The 18,963-nt window shown below is 48.8% G+C and overlaps 1 protein-coding gene across 4 annotated transcripts in view; it reads left to right on the top strand.

Moving 5' to 3' along the window:
• LOC119386681 (protein dachsous-like) overlaps positions 1-18,963 on the top strand; it is a 273,978-nt gene that overhangs the window by 249,261 nt on the left and 5,754 nt on the right. For 2 of the 4 annotated variants that reach the window (XM_037653972.2, XM_049413216.1), the window contains 4 exons: positions 11,485-11,575; positions 12,895-13,094; positions 13,589-13,801; positions 16,749-16,994. In XM_037653972.2, the coding sequence (XP_037509900.1) occupies positions 11,485-11,575; positions 12,895-13,094; positions 13,589-13,801; positions 16,749-16,994 (750 nt within the window). Of the gene's footprint in view, positions 1-427; positions 530-1,733; positions 1,860-11,484; positions 11,576-12,894; positions 13,095-13,588; positions 13,802-16,748; positions 16,995-18,963 lie in introns of all 4 variants that reach the window. The other 2 variants (XM_049413214.1, XM_049413215.1) reach the window with 2 other exon arrangements.

The raw sequence follows: 18,963 nt of genomic DNA, 5'->3' as shown, positions 1-18,963 counted from the left end.
GGACGCAGACACTGTTCGTAAGAACAGCCAATGACAATGTTGAAGATATTAGCGTTGGCCAGCAGGTCAGAACGAAAGCTGACTTACGAAGTAAAAGCTTTGGAAATTTGTCCCCTGAAGCTCTTTTCTCAAAGCTTTTTTGCTCGCGAGTATTCTTTGACATCAGCCGAGTGAACACTCGCGAGCCGAGTGCTCGCGAGTGTTCTGTGACAATTTCCAGTTAGAAGACGTGAACGTATTGTGAGCACAAGTTTCGTTGTTTGCTGTTTATATGTCTTCACCTGACTGTAGCACTTCCTCTTGATATTGTGTGTTTTGATGCGTGCGCTGCACAGTGTATCAGAAAAAAGTATGACCAGGTGTTACTTTGACAGTGACGAGGGGCCGGGGTCACATTGCACCGTGCTTACATACTTGCTTACCGCAGCACCTTTTGGCGTTCGAAAACCGGCTGGAGGGTTCTCTGGTGCTCCAGGACAGGTTGGACCACGAGACACTTCCCAAGTTCACCGTCACTCTCAGGGCGCAGGTAAGCCACTATGCGCGACACTCTTTCCTACTCCACAGCTCTTTGTGCCGGCGAAAAAAAAAAAGAAACAATGAATGAAACGCGTATGCATCGATCGAGCCTATCTATGCTTGAGCAAACGTTCAGAATAAAGAGGAAGCAGTAAATCGAAGACAGTATACTACTAAATATAGGTACAGTCTTGGGGGCGGAGCCCTTGTGGACTGATGGTGACGAGGGACCCCTTGCAGTGAGAGACTATAGGGCGCGGGGGGGGGGGGGGGGGGGGGGTAGCTAAATTAACACACATGCAGCGTGAAATAGGCGCCTTTTATTTCTTCCTGGCAACGAATGGTCAAAGTAAAGTGCCACGCCAATTTAATCGCAACAGCTCGTCAATAAGGTGTGCAGTTTGCAGCCACACTCAGCCTTATTATAGCTATGTTTGCTCTCCATGTGTGCAAGCCTGGAAAAATACGCTGTCGTGCATATGTCGTAGAAAACTGCAACAAACGTTTTACAGCCATCCCATGGAGAAGGGGACAGATAAGTCAGCTCCGCCGCAATGAAAATTGTTATGCGGTGAAGCATATTAAAAATCACAAGGGGCCGCTGTCACGGCACATAGTGTGCCTCCAAAAAACGAGTTTTTTTGTTGTTGTTGCTGTTTTTTTTATTATGCGTTTCGCGGACCCCTAACAATTGCTTCGCGAACCACCATTTGAGAAACTGTAGTGGATTTACGGCATTTGGCAGTGCCTGCATGCAAGAGGTAAAGGTTGTTGATGCGGGAAAGCCTCCGAACACGGAACAACGCAGCATCAACGTCATCTTGTTCCTTCAGCTGTGATAACCAAGACAGTATGCATAAATGCGTTCCTTTGGCTCAATGCCGACTTCTATGCAAGTAGAGTTATTTACTTACGCCCTGGCCGTAATTCTCAACATATGACGAGAGACTCAGCATTTCGCATCAAATCTCCTTCCTGCCCATGACCTCGCGTAACCTCCATATTATGATCCGGTAACATTTTTTTATCCCCGGAATCAACAAATCTTTTATTTTATGAGACATACCTCACTCTGTCGAGATTTCTGGAGAAATTGTTACTGTTGGGTGCAGGATCGTTTGAAAGCAACTGCAGAAAATTTCGAAAATTTCGAGAAGTATCCCTACCGTTACTCAAGAGTGTGACGGAATTCCTTGCCTTCTCCTATCGCGCAGGACCAAGGCAACCCACCACAGAGCTCTCACACCACCCTTGTGGTGGTGGTGCACGACGCCGACGATCAGAACCCCAGGTTCCTGGCCGAGAGGTACTTCGTCCAGCTGCACAACACCACCCGCGCGGTAAGATGGCTCGTTCTTCCTAAAGGACCCCTCATTGCCTGACTGTATCTTCGCAGAAATGTGCGCCTCTTTTCGCTCTTGTAATGAGTGTTGACGCCAAGTGGCGTTGTCTACTCCGTCCTCTCTTCTGTCCTGCGCCAGTCGCGTCGCGCCGTAATCCTACAGTATGCTATACCAACAAGCCCAACGTGCAACTTTGATAAACTGTGGATGCTTGAATCAAAAAAGGGCTACAGAGATCGGATTAAAAAAACAAGAAACTTTTTTTTGTTAATAAGCGCTCATTTTCATTGGTGAGCCGGTTTTCCTAATGATATGATATCAGCGCCAGAATTGGCTCAGCAAAAGCATGTGGCCAATGGCTGCGAGCACATGCGGCGGAAAACCTTCTTGAAAGTGGGTTTTGAACAGGCCACAGGCGTCGATGAAAAAGAAAACGAGCTGAGGTAACGTATTTCATTTCATTCATTTTCATTTATTACACCTTAAGGGCCCGAAGGCATTACATAAGGTTCTATACATAACGTATAGTACTGGTCGAGTTGTTATAGATTCATGTCGAAGCGAAGCGCGAGGAAAACAGGACACAGTAAGCAGTAAACAGGACACAGTGTCCCGTGTGTTCTGTACTGTGTCCTGCTTTCCCCGCGCTTCGCTTCTACATGAGAGAAAACGAGACCATGTATAAGACTTCGTATGAGTAAGGGGCAGTCAGAATGCAGTAGAAATGAGCCCTTGCCAATTATAGAGGACTCGTGCGTGATCTTTCGCGCGAAGAGCTTCCTTAAGTGTACTGAGTGTGACTATGGTGCGCGTGTGCAGAGCTTTTTGCCGAAATCTCTTGTAAGGGAGTAAATGGGATCGGTCAGTCCCTTTGTTGCCTGTCACTTTAATGTAAAACAGCCGGCTTCTTCCCCTTCTGCTGTACATCGTCGTAGCGCATTAACATCTCGCGAGAACACCAACCTTTCTTTCAATTATTTCAGTTTTGGGAATAGTAAAAAATTATGATGGACATATATGGCGCCCTAATAGAAGTATATGGTAAAAGAGTATCATGGTCCACGAAGAAGGGCGTTTCTATCGTGAGGAAGGGCAACAATTCGTTACGTAGCGTCTATTTCCTCGTCCTTGGCATCGCGAAAGCTTTTCTCCAAAACGTCATACTAGAGATGTATTTAGAGAGTTCCAGCTTTTAAGTGGTCTTTCTTCCATATTATCAGACAAGCCTCGACTGGAAGTTAATCTTTCACTTGACTGAGCGGATCCCAGAGCCGCTATTCAACATAAAATGACGTCGCGCTTGTGAAGAAGATGCGCCGATTACCGCTCATACACAGTGACGACTTGCGCAAAGAGGGCGCTGCCGTCGACTTTCTCGAGTCAAGGTGGCGCGTTGTGTCGACGGGCTTTGGCGGTTCTTAAATCACGAACATGACATTCTCTGATTTTCATACTTTAATTTTTTAGCGACAGTTTGTTTTTTAATTATCATGTGGCCTTGAAAAAAGTGAGCACGTCAGCTTGGTGGGTGCAAAAACGGCGTTTTAGCGAGAGCGTGACTGCTCGTAACACCCTGAATCAGGCGTGGCCGCATACTGCTGGGTAACAATGTACTCTAGGACTGCGTCATCGCCTCCGCCTTCGTTGTCTGCTGTTGGTACACAATAGAGAGAAGAAAGAAAGAAAAAGGAGCAAAAATAAAACAAATAAGAACTCCTTTGTCGCTTTAGTATAAGGCCTGCTGAACAAACGAGAAACAGAAGTGGCCCGGACGTCACGACGCGTGCATTGCACTCCCGACAGACGCCACCTCGCGCGAGGGGCCGTCTCGCGAAACGCAAACTTTCATTAACGCCACGCCCCTCCTGGTCTGCGATCCGGAGAACAAAGGCTTCTCTTCCCCGAGGTCTGCGCCGCCACGCGTGCGAGACGACGCTCTTGTTACCTTCTCGGATGCCCCGTGCGTTCATCGTCGTTACGCGACGACTATAGTGGTGGTGGTCACGGAGCTCCGAGGCCTGCGATGCCAGCCCAGGCTGCAGCGCCTGATGCGCATAGGCATAAGCGTGCGCAGGGTTCCCCTTCAGGGGGGGCGAAGGTTCGTCGCAGCGCCCCCCCTCCCTATTATGTCAATGTATGCGGCTGCTTTTGCGCCCCCTCTTCTCGCCCCCCCCCCCCCTACAATGTATAGGGCTGACTTTGCGCCCCCCCTTCTCGCCCTCTTGCCCCCCCCCCCCCCCCCCCTGCGCACGCCTATGCGCATAGGATATAGGTCTGAGCTCCAGCGGACGAAAAGAATACAGCCGCGTAATTACTACGACCAGCCTTTACCATCGACCGACGTCAGTAGAAGCCATCCTGGAATGTCGTCCCGATAAGTCGAAGCAGCTGAGGGGCGACGAAGGTATTGTTGAAACTGCGGTATGACGCGAAAGCTGACGAACGACTCTCACATAGAAGCAGAAAGACGTCTTATAAAAAAAAATTGGCCGCGTATCTGCGTGCTTCGCTGCAAATGTCGTGTAAAGACGATAGAAGAGGCGCTGTGTGAGATATGGACGCCATCTGGCAATACGTCGGGAAACATGAGTGCTGTGTTGCGTGCTGGTAGTCCCGGCGCAGCAGCAGGCGAAGACCGGCGGTGACCAACGCAACCGGCGGGGACGCCAGCCAGCCCGAAAATGCGGTTTGGCGTGAAGCGCTGAAGCAGAGAAACGTCCGCACTCAACGAGTACTCTCCACACGCTCTTTTATTTACACGTCGCCTGGGTAAACAGGAACGCCAGAGCGGCGCCCACAACCGGCAGCCTGAAGGCCGCCCACAACGCTGCTTTTTTCAATTTTTTAAATATTTTTTTTCACCTTCTTGGCCTTCTCAAAACTAAAGTTTTTCAACACCAACCCATGGCATTCGTACAGTGCAATACAGAACCGAAACCGAAACACAACAATGAGCTCGTGCGAAGGGCACGGAGGAAGGCAAATTTCAGCGCAGTCGCATTTTCAGCTTTGTAGAAACAGCGCTCACTAGACGACGACGAAGTAAAAGAAGGCACAGGACAGGCGCTGCCTGCCCATTGGCCTGCCCTGTGCCTTCTTTTACTTCGTCGTCGTCTAGTGAGCGCTGTTTCAACAAAGATGAACGCATACCAACTCGCTCAAGCTTCCATTCTTATGCATTTTCAGCGCAGCTTAAGAAACTAGGGTCCTTAAAATTACGTATGTATGCATTTTCTATTAAAGGAACACGCCACCTAATACTTACCTAGTGATGTTGCACCTCAGATATGCATGATATTTACTTTTTGATCGACAACGTTCACAAGTATGAACAGCCGTACCAGTTCAAGACGGCTGGCCCTTGGGCAAGTGGTTCAACTTTGGCCGAGTGGCTGAATCGAGGGACGTGCCGACAAACAGAAAGACAGACAGACAGACAGAAAGACAGACCAAAATTTCTGCGTTTAAGTTCCCCAAGAAAGACTATCGTCTTTAAAACAACAAAATAGCACAAGCGACTGTAGACTAATAGCGGTGTCGCATACCGCACAAGAGTGAGCGCCTGTGACGTTGTGTATGCGCTCTCTCTCTCTATTATTGCGATAGCAATTATATGGACAGTCTCGGCTGGAAAATGTCCGTCCCCGTCGCCGTCATGCACCGTATATGTATAAGTATGTATATATATATATGTATATATATATATATAAAAGCCCCAAAGAAAAATAATTCAGAAAAATGCTTCCGAAGCGCGGAATCGAACCAGGGACCTCTTGCTCCGCAGCGAGTGGCGCCATCCACTACGCCACGAAACGCAGATCCTCCACGTAGCTAACGGCGAGCGTTATATACATACCCTTTACCGCTGGACGGACTCAGAGACGGCAGGCGATAATAAGCGTTTCTTCATTACCAGCGAGATGGCGCTAGCAGCGCGACGGGCGCATTTAAAGTCGTCGTCGAGCTCGCTCGCTTCTTATATTTGCGCAGCGAGAACATTGCCCTTCCGTTGTCTGCTCGCGCGGTTTTCTCGCGGTGAGGGGAAGAGGAATGTTTCACGCTTTCACCGTGATGTCAGCGCTCATGTTACCGAGCGTACGAAAGTCACTCGAGCTGAAGGGACGCCGCTAAACGAACAAACAGAAGATGAGCGCGAACTATCAAGTGTCACAGCTCGACAGTTGAAGCACGCTAGTTTCCTTCGCTGCTTCGGCCGCCTTTGCTACAGGAACGCTGTTCAAACTGAGAGTATCCATTGGCGAGCCTCACTTCGTATAGCATTAATTTCTTGCTACCGCATTCATTGCTTCGCCCTTGCGGCGAAACTGTGACTTTTCTCTTTACACATTTAACTTTCCGACTGCCTCACCCCCACTCCTGTTTCCTTCATGATGTACTCAAGGGGAAAAATTAGCCAGTGTGCGGCTAAATGACTGTGACGATCAGCACCTTCGACCGTTCAACCAGTAGACAGCATATTAATGTTTGCGTAGCAAAATGATTAAGCATATCGAACAGTTTGAAAAGGGCATGCGCTGTTGTTATATTGTGCATGAGCGAATATCAGTGGTTTGTTTTCAACGGCAATTTCGCGCTATCACTTAAGCACATCATATATACTTGCGTCACGGCTCAAAAGAAGCGAAAGTGAGTGACCAAAAATAGCTAGTTTCGTACAGTGTAAGCAAACATGACTGCAGTAGCCTTGTAATGTTCTTTTCGCATGAAGTATGGTTGTAGTTCCTTAGCAAACAGCGTAAGTTTTGCGAAGAACTCGAAAAGCTTCTCGAATGAAGGCAACATTGTTGAAACACACGTGTCCTTCATAAGCTTAAGCTTACTTTGAGCTTCTTAAGGTGCTGTCAAAAGGAGGCAGAGAAAAATTACCTGGAATGTTCAAATTCTTGTATATAAGAAACGTCTTGCAGGTTCCCAGCCTGGCAGACCTGCCATTGCGAGTGGGTGCCCCGAGTCATGTGTTTATAAGTTGCCCACGCCGGCTGCGTGCTGCTGTACTAAGAGTTCAATGTTAAACCGTAATGACACTTTAACGTTTAACGTTTTTGACAAGCGATTCATTTCGCTGATGGGAATTGCTTGACGGCCCAGTTATTAGGAAGTGGCGCAATGAAACGTCCAATCACATTAGGCGGCCAACTGACAACGGCATCAACTTGCAAAAGCAGCGTGTCCTTCGCACGGTGGTCATTTAGATGGGCGAAGGATATAGAAATACTTGGCTGCGCGCATGGGGACTTCACACACCAGCAATAGGCTATGAGTCAGCAGGCTGAAACTTGCGCAGACAAATTATCTTCAAGCGCAGAAGTGCAATATGCCGTCATCCGTGAGCGTGTAAGCTCGGAAGAGGGGAAGGGGGCTAGGGCCCTAGGGGCTAGGTCCGAAGCCAGGGGGGGGTAGCCCCCCCCCCCCCCTCCTGGCTACGGGCCTGGCGTGACATAAAGCATAGGCGTGAAACCTTACCAGTCTGCACACTGTGGCAACGCTGGTTTTCTCACTTTCATCTTATCATCACACTAGCCTTACGCTGGCCCGCATTCGATCCAACTCAAGTTCGGTAACTCAGCGAATGGGTGTACTCGAAAAAACTTCTCGGAGCAGAACGTTGAGATCAGCATGACGGTAGAATAGGTAATGCTAATGGCACAAGTGCCGCAGCCTGATCTTCACTGCGATTTAGTGACTGTAGATATGGCCACCATACCGCGGCGTCATTTCTTTATTCAATGTGCGGTGCGGGAGCACGCTGCGTGGCTGCTCCGTTGGCCGCATGTCGACAGTATATTCCGCAGCATGCAGCGCACGCGCTCTCAACGAGCCCGACACCGCGCTCGCATCGTATCGTCGCGTGTGCAGCGTGAGCAAGGATGGTCGCGAGCCAGTCTCCACCCGAAGCCTCCGCTCGACTCAGTGGCCCGTGGGCCCGCGCTTGAGCGCTCTCGACGAAGAGGACGCGCTGGGTGTCCTTTCTTCGCGACACCCGGACCGTGACCTGAGGCATATCTGAGGATGACCTTCGGTCGCGAACGTTACCCCCGCCGCCGATTCGCTTTGTCGCCGGGAGAGGCCTCCGGCTGCAGCGACCGTGTCGCGCGCACCGTTTCGCCGGAGCCGCAGGCGTCGCCTGGTCTTTCGGTGGCGCGCTGTTCTTGTCGATGCGCGCTGCTGGAGACAGCTTGGAAGGCGAGGCACGGGTTGCTCTTGTTTTATTGTACAAGAGATAGCGCAAAATGAGCGACGTCCGTCTTGATTAGCTGACTTAATTTGATGTTAACTAAATTATCAGTGAATTTTGGTACCCTGAGGCTGCATAAGCGAGCGGTTTTGACGGCGGAGCCATGGGTATTATTAGGTTGAGCAAAAATTTAGAGGAAACTTGAGCTTCGCTTTCAAGAGTAGAATGCGATAGCGTAATCGGGCCCCGTTTGCATCGCCTTCTCAATTGCTAGCCTAGCTTCGGTTCTCGGTGCATGTCTCAACCGCGCCGCGAGGGAACAAACGTCTGCGCGCGTAACACTGGCCGTTTCTAACTATCCTAGAATGCCTGCTGCAAGTACAGTGGTTAAGTGCTCACTACGCCATAATTCTGCGAATCAGCGAAGGGCCCACTACGCGTACGTAAGGCAACAGGCGAACATACGCAGCCGCTGACTTTGTTGATGCTTTTGCAGCCGTTGATGATTAGTACCCCTGTCACACGGGCACCCGTGAACTCCGTTTAACTCCCTCGTCTTTTCCTCGAGGGAGATGGGGTTCATGTCACACGGTCACCATTTCGCTGAGGAAGTCAAATGGAGCTTTTGGTGGAGGGAGTTCGGTAATGACCATTTCAGCTCGGTGGAGTACTCTCGTTCCCAGCCAGCTACTGCTACGCTGAAACCGCACTAGCAAAATCGTCCTAATGAGCTCAATTGTAATTTTGGTCTTTTTTTGCGTAGCATTTCGTGCCCCGTAGTGTAAGTTTTAGTTGTATTTTTTCGGACATCAGCGCTTGTACTCTCCACACCAACGCCTCGCAAGACGCCGCTTGTGAAGCGTCGCGCCATATTTGTTTCTGCACGTGTGTGAGGCGCACGCACAAGCACTGTGACAGCAATGGTGATTCCGAGCACTTCATCAACACACAAAAACACGTTCTTTGTTGCTTTAAAGGCGACTACACAGGCAAAATATTAGACGTTTCGACGAGCGCAGCAGCGCTGTTTCTGCCACATGCGGCAACCGTCGAAGTTTGCACCGAGCCGTGTAGCACGGCCACAACTCCATTCTGGTTAAGCTCCATTAAGGAGTTCAATGCGGAACGGAGATAAACAGAGTTCGGTGGTGGCCGTGTGACAGGGGTATAAACATATGTGAGCGCTTTGTAATTGGTGGGCCTTAAAACACCCACTCGTTGCGTAATTACATTCTGTGACGCCTGGCGCTATTCTACGCTTCTGCCATGCCATATTACATGCGTTAAGGAGACTCATTGTACTACTCGACATTTCATATAGTGTTTTTTTTTTCTTTCGAAGCGGCAGTTTCGAGCAATAGCGTGGCTCGGCGGTAGAACACCTGCTTGCCACGCAGACCGAATATTTTTTCAATTTATTTTATTTGATCTTTCTCGATTTTTCGGTCACGGACAAGATGATGATTTTTCACTCACAACCAGCGACGCCGACACCGGAATTTTTGCGAAACGACTTCTTTAACTCTATTGCGTTAAAATGTTTCCATCATTTACTCTGCGTATAGGCGCCCTGCGCATTGACAGGCTGCGCCACCGTCGGCTATCAAGAAGCACCACCACATGGCACTTCTGCCTTGCGAGTTTGCCGCAGTGCACGTTATGACAGCGCGCACCGTGCTCATGATCACGACGACAACATTCATCAAATTGGGCTCAATACCGAAAGGTAAGAAAGAAGAAAGCTTGATTCAGTGCCTGATGGAGGAATCGTACCTTAATAAAGTACTCTAACTTCATATGACGTACCTCTGACATAATAGCGGCCCGATGCTCCAACTAATCAGACAGCAGCCACATGCATGCTTCTTTCTTGCTAACGCCAGCTATACTTCGTTCCTCCATACTGTGCACGTTACGCCACGCTGCACTTATGCTGTGCGTCTATATAAGGCGCACGCACTGCTCTCATCTGCGGCTCCAACGGGAGGCCGGTTACTACGGCGGAGAGCAGTGGTGATTTGTTGTCGCAATTTCACCGACGGCGAGTATCACGAAGGAGCGAGCGCATGAGCTGGGCTTGCATGCTTTAACATAAAAGCTTCGATTGATGTAGATTCCAAAAGGGCATGTCGCATCGGCTGTCATTTTTCTTTCCGCTGTCACGTTTGGCAAACGTCGTTGACAGACGCGCCAGGTTCGCTTTTGTAAAAGCGATACGCTTCACCTTAAGGCACCGTTATGCTGAGGTGAAGCTTGCTTAAGCACATCCGTCACTTCGGAAGTTTTGACCTGAGCCTCCCGCAAACATCGAATGTTGTTTCGCAAAATGCCCTAATCGTCATGCGTGCAAGTAAGCTTGGACTGTGAACTCTATAGCTGAACAAATTTTAAGGAAGCTTGTGTATAATGGAACCGCGGTCTACAATACAACGCTGTCAGCGCAACGCCGTATGCGTGCTTCTGCTCGCTCCAAACTTTTGTAAAACAACTAGCGCATGTAAGCGAACGTTGTGTCGATGTAGCTGAAGTACGTCTACTGGCTTAAATCATGGTCTTAACAGCCGAGCACTAATCAGCATTCGTTAACATTTGTTTTACATTCACCAACTTCGTGCACACTGCACCCTTTCTTCGGAATAACTCAAGTGCATCCGCGTAGAAAATAACTCTTAAGTTTATTTCAACGATGCGCCCGGTTGTCATCAGAATTTCAACTACAACACCGACAATGCAGCTGACTTTCTTCAAAGAAGCCGGGTTCAGTGTTGGCGACGTTGCTTCTACCGTTTCTATGGTGGAAATCAAGCTGCCTTCTTTGTCTCTTTGTCCTTGTGTGTCGTCTCTTCTAGCGATGCGTGAAAACTAGGCCGTACGCTCAACTACGTTCATACCACCTAGTGCCCGTAGAAGCTTTTCTTACCTGGCGCAGAGCTGCAAACGTTGTTGCACCTCATGTCGCAGTTTCTGCTATTTGGATGTAAACGCATTGCAGGCACATCCAGTACTCAGGTTCTCAGTTGAAATGTAAATTATCCAGAAGGAGACAAAGCGAAGCGAATGTCGGAACTCAGTTTATGGTAAGCTATCGCTGCTTCCGCTGTTGGCCTTAGCGATGCTTACGCAGTCGATAGAAGGAGCCATCATCGATGTTGGAGTTTATCCTCGGGATTCACGCATCGGAAAGCTTCGAGGTGTACCACAGGGCGAGGTCGTCGTTTCGTGCACTTGCGGTCACGAAACTCCTTCATTGCATAAGAGCTGTTTGCTACATTTAGCGGCAGAACCGTCGTGATGCGCTAATATTCTTGCCATATTGGACTGTCGTATTATTTTCTTTGTGTTGATTATTCTTTATATCGATACAATTGTTTTCATGTTAGTTCCTCGCAACACGTAACGCGCGTAACGCCGACTGTCCGCTTTCAGGGAACGCCACTCGACGTGAAGCCAAGCAAGATCGAGGCTGAGGACCCCGACGAAGAGATCAGGGCTCCAATCAAGTACACCTTCAATTCTGGTGAGATTTTCGTGTTGATGAGGCGTTCATATTTAAATGCGCATGGTAATTTTGTTTAGATGTGTACTCAATATAGGAACGTTCCACACAGCAGAAAGATGGAAATGTTGCTACGGATTTTGAATGAGACAAAGACAGATAGTGCATGTTCGCATTTCTGCGGAACCTCATTTCAGCAAAATCTCTCTCCTTTACAAACGATGTCACTTCTGATAGGACATCGCTTTATTGCCTAGCGGTTGCATATGATACTAGATAAGAGAGAGAGAGAAAGCTCTTTAATGAAAAACAGAGAATTCTGCCGGCGTACCTAAAGGCGCCTACATGCTACTCTGTACAAGGGAGGGGATTAAGGAGAGAAAGGCTCTAGGAGGAGAGGAGGGCAGGAAAGGAGAAGGAGGAAAAAAAGAAGATAATATGATCATGGTATGTACATGTCACAACGTAATGATGGTGATTTAAGTTAAGTTACAGTTTATCAATTCGGTGAATGTCTCGAGGAATCGGAACAGAAATTTTAAATTTTTACGTTGCTCAGAAGGAGAAAACGTAGATCCGAGTATATTTCTTAGATCTAGCGGTGCTTGGAAGTTGAGCATATTCTACTTTGGCGACAAGTTCTTTCATCTCTGTATGCCTGGCAATCTAATAAAATATGTTCTATTGTTTCTAGAGCACCACAGTTATCACCCAGTTCGGCTCACATCTTTACCGAAGGGTCTTGCTCTTCCCATAGTTCGTCAAGTGGTTTATACATATCTTCAACGGACCAATGTTTCTCTTACCGTCTTGAACGACTAACAACAAGCACGTCAGCCGAACTGTAAGCCATAAAGGAAGCCATTCTTTACATCCAGCGGCAACCTCCTGGACGATGGGTCATTTTAACGGATTCGAAAGCAGCCCTACAGAGCATGAGCAACATCAACGCCACTCGTCAACAACATCCGATGACCAGAGACATTGGTTACATCCACCACATGGCCACATTGTCTGGTCACACTGTCATGTTCCAGTGGATTCCCGGACACTGCGGCATATACGGAAATGAAAAGCGGATCTAGCTGCACGTAGAGGTATATGCTTAAGGAAAATTCGACGAACATACTTCACTAAATCAGATGCATCAGCAATGGCGAAGAAGAACGCCCACCGAGAGAGGGATCAGTTTGGATACTAGATAAATTTATACTATACGCAATATATTTCGTTACAGCCGGATAGTATACGTCTGTGTGTTCGTTCGCTGACATACATTGATCCGCAGCAGTTTTCCCAATCTGTATTCACTGAATTTTCCCGCTACCCTTGTTACGCAGACGCCCCGGAGTACTCGTACTTCGACCTGCATCCGCAGACGGGTCACGTGTCCCTGGTACGACCTCTGCCCGAAGGATTCGCGTTGCCCGTGACGTTGGTGGTGCGAGCCACGCAGCACGACAACCCGGATCGATTCACGCTCACCACGCTCACGCTCACTGCCGACAGGTTCCCGCCACATGAGCTCCACTTCCTCCAGGTGAGTAGCATGAGACTTAAAAGAACTGTAAGATGCGGATACTGGTAACCATTTAGCGAATCGCTGTCGAAGTAAAATTGCCGGCCAAAGTAAAATTGTCGGCCATGGAACCGCTTCAAAATTACTACGTTTAGAGGTTTGTGACCATGAATCGATATTGCCGGATTCCGGTGCAGCTGGCAAGTGCGTCAATCGGAGCAGTGTCTACACCTCAATTTCGCGGTATGTAGCCCCATTATGATATATGCTAGATACCCCCTATTTGTCCTTTTATATGTTTGCATTTAAGATATCAGTATTAATAACAACGCCGTTTTGTTTGACACCCCTTACATCTTTATATACGGTAAATTTTATCTTACGGGTATTTTTCTGTATGGTAACTACCAACGCAGAAAATTTTAATATACCATCATCGCAGCTGTGCGTACAGTTAGTAGGCCAGGAAATTGAATTATGTAGGAGCTCACGCCTTTCTTGTCAATCACGTTCAGGACGAGTACGAGGCCCGCGTGCTGGAGAGCACCCCTCCTGGTCAAGCAGTGCTGACGGTGCAGACAACACGCGGCGCTGCCGACAAGGGCGGCGTGCGATTCGAGCTTATGGACGACGGCAGCGGTGCGCGCTCGTTCGCCATCCACGCTTCGGGCGAGCTCATCCTGGCACAACCGCTCGACTACGAGACCAAGCAACTCTACATGTTACAGGTCAGTATAAAGTTGAGAATCATCGAGTTTGTCTCGATGGCTATTCCGGCCTCCGCAATTGGAATAAGTAATCTCAGTGCACTTTTCCACTTCTTGAAGACACGGTGTTTGTATCCTCTGGTCAGTGTTGCGCGGAACGGCGTCCCAAGGAACGACGTTCCAGGAACTAGTTCCTTTTTGGAGGAACGGAGGAACGCCACCGTTCCATTAAGAATCGGTGGAACTGTAACGGTAACTCGTTACGTTTACGTAGGAACGGCATAGGGAACGGCGTTCCTTCTGTAAACGGTCCTCGGCATTCAACAGGCGCCCGCACACAGCACATGCAGAACAGGGTGGATGGGCGACCGCGTGAGGCTCAAGAATCTACCGCTCGCCTGTCACTTGACTATGCTGCATCCTGGTTTTCACTTTAAGGTGCCCGCCGGGGGCGCAGGGAAGCACGCGATGTCAAGACCGACCACGCGCGGGAGCAACAGCTGATTTTTGTTTTTCTTTTGTGTGAGCCAGTCTGACAGCCATCACTGGCCGTTCTGGAGTGTAGACCACCTCGGAAAACATTTACTTGGCATTCGAGAATCATAGAACCCCATTGTAAGCCTGCCGCCAGGAAAAGACACGGAATTTTTTTCACCTCGGTGACTTTTTTTTTTCGGCCAACTCGAACGTAGCTTTTGTGGGTGCGCATTCGGGCGGTTCTGCTACGCGTCCCCGTGGCCTTGTCATAGGGAAAAGTGGGGTAGCCGACTTACCGTAGTCGAGGCGCCTACGCGTGGTTGGGCGGAGTTTTTGAACGGTGTGAATCATCGTCGCGAATCTGGTGTTGACGCGCATGGGAGAGAGGAGCCAATCACAACGCCAGAGTCCGGAGAAAATGAGTGAAGCCCGACGTGCTAACCACCGAAATCCCGCGCGGTGGCCTTTCACTGCGCATGTATGGTCTTCGGCCCCAGCGTGACGGTGACGAAGTTACACTTTGGTTCTACCGTACTTTGGGAGTGAGCGCCTTGCTGCGTGCAGCGTACTCTTCCGACGTTTTATTGGTTTTATGCTTTCGCGCTGCCGACTGCGAAGCTTCAGCCCAGTTCCTTGGAATGTTTCTTTCGTCGCGTGGTCTTTAGCGGCTGGCTCGATCGTCCCTTTAGTATCTCATGCATGCCGCCGCCAGCTGTCTTTTGACAACCGGTTGCGTGGATAGCAGTGAAAAGACAACCGATACGCAGTGGACGCGGGTGCTGCAGTGGCGCCTGTCCGGTGCCTTCGACGGTTCCGTTTGGGCAGGCATCCCTTCAACATACGAGTTATCTCCGTGGCTATTGGTCAGTTCGACAGCCGCCGTACCGATGACGTCTTTCATACAATAAACGGTACGCGTACATCCAGTGCTACATTCTTGTGCGCCCGCTGAGCCTGCGCTCGCCCCTACGACCAGGGGCGTAGCCAAGGGGGGGGGGGGGGGTTCAACCCCCCCCCCCTCCCCCGAAGTTTTTCAATTTTGCTTGCGTATATATACACGCACGCATACAAACGCACACACGAACATACATGAAGTATGGTTGAACCCCCCGAAAAAATTTCTGTCTACGCCCCTGCCTACGACGACGGTTGACTTGTCCCTATTTGTGCACAACACGGCAGTACCCTCAAGTACTTGATGGAACGGCTCTTCAACGTTGCCAACGAAGTGCTGAAGAGAAAACAGGTTCCTCAGACGGATACCATCATCGAGATGGAACTCTTGCTGAGTGCGAACAAGGGACTTTACTAAGTTGTAATTGTGTATCCTGGACATTATTTTCTACTCACACTGCGATATTGAATCAGCACTCATTAAACGCTTATGTATTGTTCTTTTCGATGTGGTTTCCTGTGCAAGAAACTTATTTATATTGGTGCATGTGTGGGAATTTCTATTTGCATATCTGAAGCGCAGTACTCTGACAGCGCATTTGAAGACTGACGTGGAAAGTGCCCCATCTGTTGCACTTCTACGACGAGCACGAAAGTTGCACTCGGCATAGCATAGCCGCGGTGGTCTCTAAAAAAATTCATCTAGGAGAGTTTCTTAGATTCGTTTTATCTACATATAACCTATTGCCGGCGATGTCAAATTCGTAAAATATATGTAGCTCAAAATTAGCTTTAATTGCTGAGTTTGTTTCACCTCAGGGTTATGAGGCACTATATTTTGATTCAAATTCAATGTAACGTTAATGTAACGACACGTTCCTAATTTTCGAAATGTAACTGGAACGAGTTCCTTTCACGCTAAGGGAACTTGTAGCGGGAACTCGTTCCAAGATTGGGAAGGACGAGGAACGAGCTTTCGTTCCTGTTTTAGAGGAACGTGTACAACACTGCCTCTGGTTTCCAAGTTGTCTTCTGTAGCTCATTTATATATACAAAAGTTGACAAAAGAAGCGAAGTATTACGTAACAGCGCCGCAGAGTGCCCCATCCAGAAATGCTGATCTTGTGTCTTGGAGATCATAGCCGTTTTCTAGATGGCGAGAAAAAATTGACAGAGTGAAGTGCAGTGACACTACTGTTAAAGGGATAACCTGCACAGCTTTGTGTGCATCTGCTTTCTTTTTTTCCTGCTGGATGGCCTAAGTTTCGTCTCCACATACAAAGATCCAGGTTATAAAAAGAAACGCATCTGGAGCGTCGAGCTACTGCAATGGATTAGCTACAGGTCATGTAACATGGCTAGAATCCGTCATCACAAGCCTCTTAGGCTCGCGTACCGGCCAAGCAAAGACTATATGAGGGTTACCGCGACCTTGTGTGTGTATGTACGATGCGCGAATAGAAATAGCTCTTTCATTGAGTCCTTGTTCTAAATGGCTGCTTGAAATCATGGTGTACTAGATGCCTCGAGACAGCGCCGCACAACTAAGCCTATACTGCTGCCATTTACCGTCGGGTTTTTCGTATTCATCCCGCAGGTTCTCGCCACCGACGGCAAGCACAGCGACGTCGCTCGCGTCAACGTGAGCGTGTTGGATGTGAACGACAACGACCCGCAGTTCAGCCAGCCGCGCTATTCTTTCGTGCTCACCGAACCTGACGCCGTACGCCAGGGGGCGCTCGTGGGTCGAGTCGAAGCATCGGACGCCGACGCCGGCGACTCGGTCCAGCTGGCGATAGACGGGCCCTCAGCGCGCCTCTTCACGATCAACAACCGCGGCGAGGTGAGTGCGAAATGAAACATGCAGCCACAACGCACGCAACCCGCCAAAACGAGGTGCATGCGCGCGCAATGTCCTTATGCATAACATGGACGAGTGATCCACTAGAGCAGAAGGGTCGTTCGAGGGCACCATGCAAATTGTACACCAACGTGTGATACGGGGTACGAGGCAAGGTCTGTACTTGTGATTCCATGTATTTGCTCTTCTTTTGTAATTGGGCTGTTTCGCGCAATTACCTTCGAAGGCGACAGCGACTCCTGTGGGCGTGAAGGAAATACCGAGGACTCGTGGCGGCATCTGTCTTCGATACGACGTCCGACGCCCTTCCTTCTACATATACAGTGTTAAACTGGCATGAAGCTGGCGAGTTTCCGAGTCACTGGAAGTGATGCCACAGCAGTCGCTAACGCGAAAGATAGACAACGTGTAATTAGATCACTCGTGCAATTTTTGAAGTGCGTTGCCAGGTGTGACCCTTCGTAATTCTGCTTTGTGTCTCCTTGAGTACGAGCAATGCTATTTCCTATTTTTAATTTATGTTGCTTTAACTCTGGAGTATAGAGTAGCGAACTAAACTTGTCTGGTCGACCTCGCTGATTCCCCTTCCCCCCCCCCCCCTATCTCTGTCTTTGCTCTCACTCTGTGTGTGCTCTCACTGTCCTCTGTTTTTGCTCTCACTATCCCTGAAGTTATTTGGGGATTCAAAAATAGGACGCGCCAGGATGCTGCAGTGCCTGCCTGAAAGGCCGGTCTCCTCAAGCACCCCTCACCCGCGTTACTTTCCAAGAAGTTAATGTGACTCTAAGGGTTTATCTGGATTGAAAAGTGAAGAGAATGTTATTTATGTGATCGATGGAAGCGAGATGCTTGAGGCTCGTGGTACTTAGTTTTATGTGCGCGTTAAGGAACACCAGATGGTCAAATTTCCGGAGTCTTCCACTACGGCGTCCCTCATAATCACATCGTGGCTTTGAGACGTAAAACACCAACAATTATTATATTATTGCTTGCGTGATAAAGCAAGCAAACGATCGAAGAGAGAAACTTACTGTCATGTAAGCAAAACAGCAATGAAGTAGTGTTTATGGCATAAATGTCATGGTGGCGCCCATCTGTATTCTCGAACACCTGGACATCCCAAATTCTCGCTATTCTTGCGTAAACTTGAAAATTATGCAAGTGAAAGTAACAAAACGTGTATATAATGCAGCAGATTCGCGTGCCGGCAAATGTCTCGCAGTACGACTGCGAAAGACGCGAGACCAATAGACTCACTCACAGCGTAATTGTCATGAAGATGCAATGCCGTCCATATCACAATTCGGTGCACCAATAATTTGGTATAATCAGGAGCTTTTAAATCCGAAGCATGATGACGCTGTCACGAGTAGCTTCTCGCGTCACTTCTTGTGTATTAGTCATCTTGAATAAGCGCACGCGAGACAACGAGCAAGGCCTTTTCATTACTTATATTTACTGGCACGACCACCGAGTACACTCTTGCTTCTCTTCCAAGCATATCCGGTGGAGCACTTCCGGTTTGAAGAATATTCATGAAGAGTCTCCTAAAAAGAGAAATCGGTGGCTATGGTTCATGTTAAGAGTTGTATTGGATACATATATGATATCGAAGCATAAAATATATCAATAAGGGACAAATACTCTACGGTAAGTAATGAAAATTAATTTATTGAGTCCATTGATAGATTGTGAGCAGCTGTGGTCGTTGCGGCACCCGACGGAGCAGATCTCAACTACGCACTTCTTCCTGCGTGGCCTCTGAGATCCGCATCGGCAGTGCTCGAAACGCAATGTTAACCCGAGGCGGATGTTATGTTACACCAGGGCACACGAACGCCGACGAGCGAGCGCCCCTACCGGACACCAAAGTCAAGAATTAGGGTCGCCTGCAGGATTTTTTAAGATGCGCAGCATCTTATGGCGGAGTTCAAACCGGTGGTGTGCGGCG

This window comes from Rhipicephalus sanguineus, chromosome 3 (assembly GCF_013339695.2).
Source record: "Rhipicephalus sanguineus isolate Rsan-2018 chromosome 3, BIME_Rsan_1.4, whole genome shotgun sequence".
Lineage (NCBI taxonomy): Eukaryota > Metazoa > Arthropoda > Arachnida > Ixodida > Ixodidae > Rhipicephalus > Rhipicephalus sanguineus.
Note: the sequence above shows the minus strand (reverse complement) of the source record. Positions and strands in the feature narration are given on the sequence as shown.